At 38.3% G+C, this 6,990-nt stretch overlaps 1 protein-coding gene across 1 annotated transcript; it reads left to right on the top strand.

The window, feature by feature from the left end:
* Positions 1-3,241: 3,241 nt before the first annotated feature.
* Positions 3,242-5,348, top strand: LOC124358592. Its single transcript, XM_046810897.1, has one exon. It carries the CDS (start codon positions 3,242-3,244, stop codon positions 5,306-5,308), a length of 2,067 nt encoding a protein of 688 aa, XP_046666853.1. The 3' UTR covers positions 5,309-5,348.
* Positions 5,349-6,990: the final 1,642 nt, after the last annotated feature.

Genomic DNA, 6,990 nt, shown 5'->3' with positions numbered 1-6,990 from the left:
AAAAGTCTAGTAGCTGCACTGGTTGCTGAAAAAGTTTCAACGCGACCTACACCAAGCAAGAGGGGACGACCCGCGAGTAGTAGTAAAATGTAGCTTCTGGGACAGGACCTTTGACCCCTGTTATCTCTCTGCGGGGGGTCCTTATCAGTGATAACCTTTGACATTTCCGCATATTTTAAGATAAGCACGTGCCAGATAACCTTGACCCCAATTAAAAAGCAATTGACCTCAATTAAATAACAATTAGATAAGCCCGCGAGGTCGCTACTATTGTTTACGTTTCGTTATCGGCACGCGCCGGTTCGTATCGCGAATTCTTCACCTCTAGGTCATTGAAGTTGATATTATTGTTTACTTTCATCCCACTTTTGGAGGAGAAAAAAAACATTAAAATGTCAGAAGAACAAAGAAAAGCTTACAATTTAAGAGTTTTGAGAAATAGGTATCAAATATTCTACGAGAGACGTGAAGGTGAACGAATTCAGAGCTCTTTCGTTTCATCTTCGACTTGGACGTGGGGTGATTCAAAATATTACAAAGCACAGGTTTCACGTCCAACGGATACAAACAACTGCGTACAAGACTCTCAAGTTTCAAGTAGTGGCAGCTAGCTCTAAGGATGAAGATTTGAGACCGGTTACAACTTTTCATAAAACTTATAATTGAGAGTAATAAAAATATTTACTAGTAAAAAAATAATTTTATAATTTTGTTTTGATGTCTTAATAAAGTTAGAAGAGAGTTTCAGAAGATGATTGGTACAATTCATTCGTAAACTTCAAATTGCAGAGAAAGAAAAAAAGATTGTTGAAGATTTACTAGTTAAACAATTTTATGTATATATATATATATATATATGTTTAATATAAATATAACTTTTTACTGAGGTATTAATTTTTATTTGTGTTAACATCCCAATAAAGATAGAAGTGTGAAAGATTCAACAGCTCAGAAGATGATTGGTATAATATTCATTATACTAAGCTTTGATATCAATTGACCTGACCTCTGATAAATGTTTTATCTAACAACCAATTTAATTTTAAAGTAAGCGGTATTGTTTGATCCACCGCTAACAGTGATTATGCACCGAAACATGCTTGCAACGTCTGCTCTCCTGATAATATTTTGAGAATGTTATTTGCTGCGGATGCGGATGGCAGTCAGACAGCACCAGACTAACTATTAGACATTTAAATTTCGTTCATAAAATCAACAATCCAGATTGTGACCTGAGTAAATTTATAAAGGAGGATTATAACAACTATTGCAAGTACAAAAGGTCTGTTGCTGAAACTGAGAAGGTTATGAAAGAGACTTTTATGATGTGGCCTAAATCATATCCTGCAATAGAAGAAATGGTGAGCACCGGGTTTTACTACATTGGAACTGGTGATTCGACTACCTGCGTTAGCTGCGGTGTTACTTTGGATCAGTGGAGTCCAGAAGACAATCCGCAAGAAGAACACAAGAGAGCATCACCTTTCTGTGAACTTGTCAAATAAAATACTATATCATGATATATTGTTGTTTTTATTTTTCACTACCAGAGTATAACTCATGATGAATACATTAGCTGTTAGAGCTGGTATTGCAAGAGAATTGCATAAACAAGCACGTAGGAATTTTCATACTCGTCATGTTGAACTTAAGGGTATTAATGATCTATATCAAGCAGATTTAGTGGAAATGATTCCATTTCAAAAAGAAAATAAGGGTTTTAAATATATAATGACAATTATTAATTGTTTCAGTAAATTTGCAATTGCTATACCGTTGAAGTCTAAAAGTGGGCTTGAAATTGAGAAAGTTCTAAAACCAATATTATTAAAATATCCTATGAAACATTTTCAGACTGACCAGGGAACTGAATGGTTCAATTCTAGAGTTAAATCGTTACTAAATAAGTACAATATAAATCATTATCATACATTCTCAGATAAAAAAGCGGTAATCGTTGAAAGGTTTAACCGCACACTGAAAAGTAAAATGTGGAGAGCGTTTAGTGAACAAGGTAGTTACCGCTGGCTCGGTTTATTACCAAAGCTTGTAAACGTATATAACAATACTGTTCACAGAACTATAGGAGTCAAACCTGTTGATGTAACAAATCTAAATGAGAGAGATATTTTATTAAGGATTGTTAAAACCCGTAAAACTCCTCAGTTAAAACAAAGATTCAAAGTTGGTGATCCAGTTAGAGTAAGCAAAAAATCTAAAGTGTTTACTAAAGGTTATTTTCCTCAATGGAGCAATGAAATATATACTGTATATAAAGTACAGTTAACGAAACCTATTACATATATATTAAGAGATGATAAAGGAAATGTCATTAAAGGAGGATTCTATCAAGAGGAACTAAGCAAAACCAATTACAAAGACACGTATTTAGTAGAAAAGATTGTTAGGCTACTTGCCGCTGCTTTAGCAGCCCCACTTACGTGCTAACTCGACGGACCTCCCGCCCGTCAGCCAGCCCGCAAAATTTTCAGCTACAGTTACGAAGCTAACGTATTAATATAAATATATAAATTAATAAAATTAATCCAGAATAAATAAAAAAAAAATATACGACGTCATTATACATACGTCATAGATTAGTGACGTCATCACGTCACAGCGTATGACGTCAAAAGACCATGACGTCACCGATTACCATCTATACGTCATATGGTCAATACGTTAGCTTCGTGGGTACCCTTACCCCGTTAGCTTCGTAACTTCCGCTGAAAATGCGCCTCGAGTCGTTCCGTCGAGTTAGCACGTAAGTGGGGCTGCTAAAGCAGCGGCAAGTAGCCAGACGATGCCCTCCACACGGCGCCACTATAATCACGTGGTATAGTGGCGCCGTTGTTGTTTACCTCCGTCTGGGTATTTGTGCACACGGCACTATTGCACACGGCACTAAAATAACACTTGTAGTAAACATGTTTACCATCTGTTATCTGTATATAAGATAGAGCGGTAAAGTCAGTGTTCAGTTGAATTGGTAAATGGTTAGACGTGAGTGTAAGTTACGGAGGAAGTCCCATAGAAATATTGCGGTACCTCAGTGCGACAAGTCGGTTCAATCAACTTTCACACCTTTTAAAGTTAATAATCAGATTTATTGGAGATACAATAAACCTGGTGCAGTATTTAATTGTGAATCTATTGGATATAATATGAATAAGTTCGCTAGTAGTGTGTTTGACAAGGACGTTGTATCTATTGAAGAACAAGTAGTTGAAGAGGTCATTGAATGTGGAGAATCTACGAAGCAGTTGCCAGATCCAGAGACGGACAGCGAAGTAGAGGAAGCGGACACAGTTGTTCCTCAAGCGACTCAGACACAGAGGACAAACCAACAGGAATACATCGCTACTCCGAAGGTCCAATTGAAACAACACACCAAGAGGAAGAAGGAACATCAGATGATGGAGAAACCAGTGAAGCGTCAGAGAAAGCAGAAAACAGTGACAAACACAGTGCAAGTGACAGTAGCAGACATTCTACTGTATCATCTTCCTCTTCTGCCAGTTCTGTCATTTCAGACCTGCAAGGAAACATTGATGACATTGATGAGGACAGACACAATCACTCAGGTAATGCCGGAAATACAATTATATCACCAATCCCTGAAATCACACAAGACTTATACTTTGGCCCTACGCAGTATATTGAGTCTTTGGGCAAAGGCTTTCATAGACAGATTACCATCAGTGAACTCACTACAAGATTATATTATAACACCCAAAGGGAGGGAAGATCCCTCGTGTATACAAGTTATAGAGGAGGAGATAGAGACACCTTTGAGCGAATTATTCAAACTGTTACTTCAGATCACAGAAGGAATTCGATCCCACTCAGACACAGGAATGACAGATTCATTGCGCTCTCCTACCACCCATCGCCAGGCTGGGAACACTTCCACTCCTTACACTTGTGTCAATGGATCGGGTCAAGCTGCCGCTGTGGAGTATTCAATGCCATCAGAGAATTTCGACTTCCAGGAACAGGATGGAGCAGACCTCTCTCATCTATATCACTTGAAGCATTCCAAACAATTGCGGAGTATCACCTCACGCGTGGGAAATCGCCTGTGTACTGCGAGGTGGGAGGGGAACAGTGGAGAATATGTTGTGAAAATGGAGAGATACAAGTGGGAAGATGTGAAGAACCTTCCTGCGAAGGACTGGTGGAGACATGCACTCCATCGATCCCAAGTTATCGGTTCTCCACACGAACAACACATGCAGCTTGCGATCCAACGAGAAGTAATACTCCGTCATCTATGGGTGGACGAGAAGGCAGGGAAGGTGAGACACCCAGGAGTGGAACTGACTTCGGAAATGTACATGGGGAACAAGCAATGACTCAGGACACACTACAGCTCTATGGACGACCAACTGGTGGAAAACGTCGTAAGAAGAATCCTACAGACGCCTTCTTCAGCCTCATGTGCAGCCGTCCACACACTCCCATCGAACGTCTCAATGATACACCGGATATCGAGCAGGACGCCGATACGCGCAACCTTCGGTGTGAGGGGTCTAATTGGGATATCGCCTTACGACGATACTACTTGCGAGTTAACGGAGCTGATTTGTCAAAACTGTTTCAAATGCAATATGCAAAAGATGTTATACCTGTTTATTCTGCTTGGGGTAGTACTAACGTAGATTCATATTATGAGGGTTTGTGTGATAGTGTTTACAATTTATGTTACTTGTTAATGCACCAGTGTAATTATGATATAAGTCTTTTGCAGAAATTTTTAGATATATTGATTAGTGTTCTAGAAAAGAAATCCGGTAAAAAGAATTGCATATTGATTAAAGGACCACCAAATAGTGGTAAAAATTACTTTTTTGATGCACTTTGTGACTTTATGTTAAATCCTGGCAAGATGGAAAACCCACATAGAGGTAATCAATTCCCTTTCCAATCATGTATTAACAGAAGAATAATTAAATGGGACGAACCGTTTTTGGATATTGCCTTTCATGAAGATGTTCTTGATTTAATGCAAGGTAAAGTTAAAGCAGTAAATGTAAAGTTCAAACGACACCAATCACTTACCAGAACACCCATTGTAATACTTTGTAATACAAATCCTTTTCCAAATCAGGAAAGATTTAACTGTAGATACTTTGAATTTAATTGGCAAAAAGCACCTTTCTTAAAAGATATTGAAAAACAGGCATATCCACTAGCAGCTGGTTCAATCTTGATGTGGGGTATGAAAAATAATAATTACAATCTAAGCTTAGTATCAGAATGTTTGTATAAGGTTTTAAATAAATATAGTACAGAAAATATATTGTAACCATTTATTTATAAATAAAATATATATCTTTATCTCTATTACACTGTCGTATTTTAAATCCTGTCTTCTTGTATAATCCTTTAATTTTATACATCTTGGTAAGTAAAAACTGAATTTGTCCATATAACATTGGTTTGGTGTTAGTAACTCAAAGGTATAGTATGGACTGGCACACAAGCATATGGAGTAACTTGACTAAATGTATAAGTGTCTTTTACATCATTATCAGCAGCAGATTTTAAAATTTTAAATTGATAACCAAATGTGGTCAATAATCTGTGATGTGTAAATGACATGCGTCCTTTTTGCCATTTTGTAGATGCTGATAATATATTTCCAGCAGTTTGTTGGTCTCCATTAGTTTGTTGATCTCCGTCCATTAATTCATCTTCAGGGTCCATATTCACAGCCCGTCTTTTTCTAGAAGATCCCTGTCCTCCGTCATCTTGTTCAGAGGACATAAGTGGTGTTGCTGTATTTCTACCGGACATTTGTTTTCAAATAGTTTATTTGTTATAAATAATACGAACCACAATAATGCTTGGGTAACTAATTTTGATGTTATAAACGAGTGAATACTTAAGATAAATAATAACTTCAAATACACCGACCAAGGTACGCTAATACTCGCGAAACTCCGAGTAACAACCTGATTAGGCATAATCTGTACACAGACTGGCGTCTGGCGCCACTATACCACGTGATTATAGTGGCGCCGTGTGGAGGGCATCGTCTGGCTACTTGCCGCTGCTTTAGCAGCCCCACTTACGTGCTAACTCGACGGAACGACTCGAGGCGCATTTTCAGCGGAAGTTACGAAGCTAACGGGGTAAGGGTACCCACGAAGCTAACGTATTGACCATATGACGTATAGATGGTAATCGGTGACGTCATGGTCTTTTGACGTCATACGCTGTGACGTGATGACGTCACTAATCTATGACGTATGTATAATGTTAATTATTCTTCTGTTAATACATGATTGGAAAGGGAATTGATTACCTCTATGTGGGTTTTCCATCTTGCCAGGATTTAACATAAAGTCACAAAGTGCATCAAAAAAGTAATTTTTACCACTATTTGGTGGTCCTTTAATCAATATGCAATTCTTTTTACCGGATTTCTTTTCTAGAACACTAATCAATATATCTAAAAATTTCTGCAAAAGACTTATATCATAATTACACTGGTGCATTAACAAGTAACATAAATTGTAAACACTATCACACAAACCCTCATAATATGAATCTACGTTAGTACTACCCCAAGCAGAATAAACAGGTATAACATCTTTTGCATATTGCATTTGAAACAGTTTTGACAAATCAGCTCCGTTAACTCGCAAGTAGTATCGTCGTAAGGCGATATCCCAATTAGACCCCTCACACCGAAGGTTGCGCGTATCGGCGTCCTGCTCGATATCCGGTGTATCATTGAGACGTTCGATGGGAGTGTGTGGACGGCTGCACATGAGGCTGAAGAAGGCGTCTGTAGGATTCTTCTTACGACGTTTTCCACCAGTTGGTCGTCCATAGAGCTGTAGTGTGTCCTGAGTCATTGCTTGTTCCCCATGTACATTTCCGAAGTCAGTTCCACTCCTGGGTGTCTCACCTTCCCTGCCTTCTCGTCCACCCATAGATGACGGAGTATTACTTCTCGTTGGATCGCAAGCTGCATGTGTT

Source organism: Homalodisca vitripennis, chromosome 3, assembly GCF_021130785.1.
Source record: "Homalodisca vitripennis isolate AUS2020 chromosome 3, UT_GWSS_2.1, whole genome shotgun sequence".
Lineage (NCBI taxonomy): Eukaryota > Metazoa > Arthropoda > Insecta > Hemiptera > Cicadellidae > Homalodisca > Homalodisca vitripennis.
Note: the sequence above shows the minus strand (reverse complement) of the source record. Positions and strands in the feature narration are given on the sequence as shown.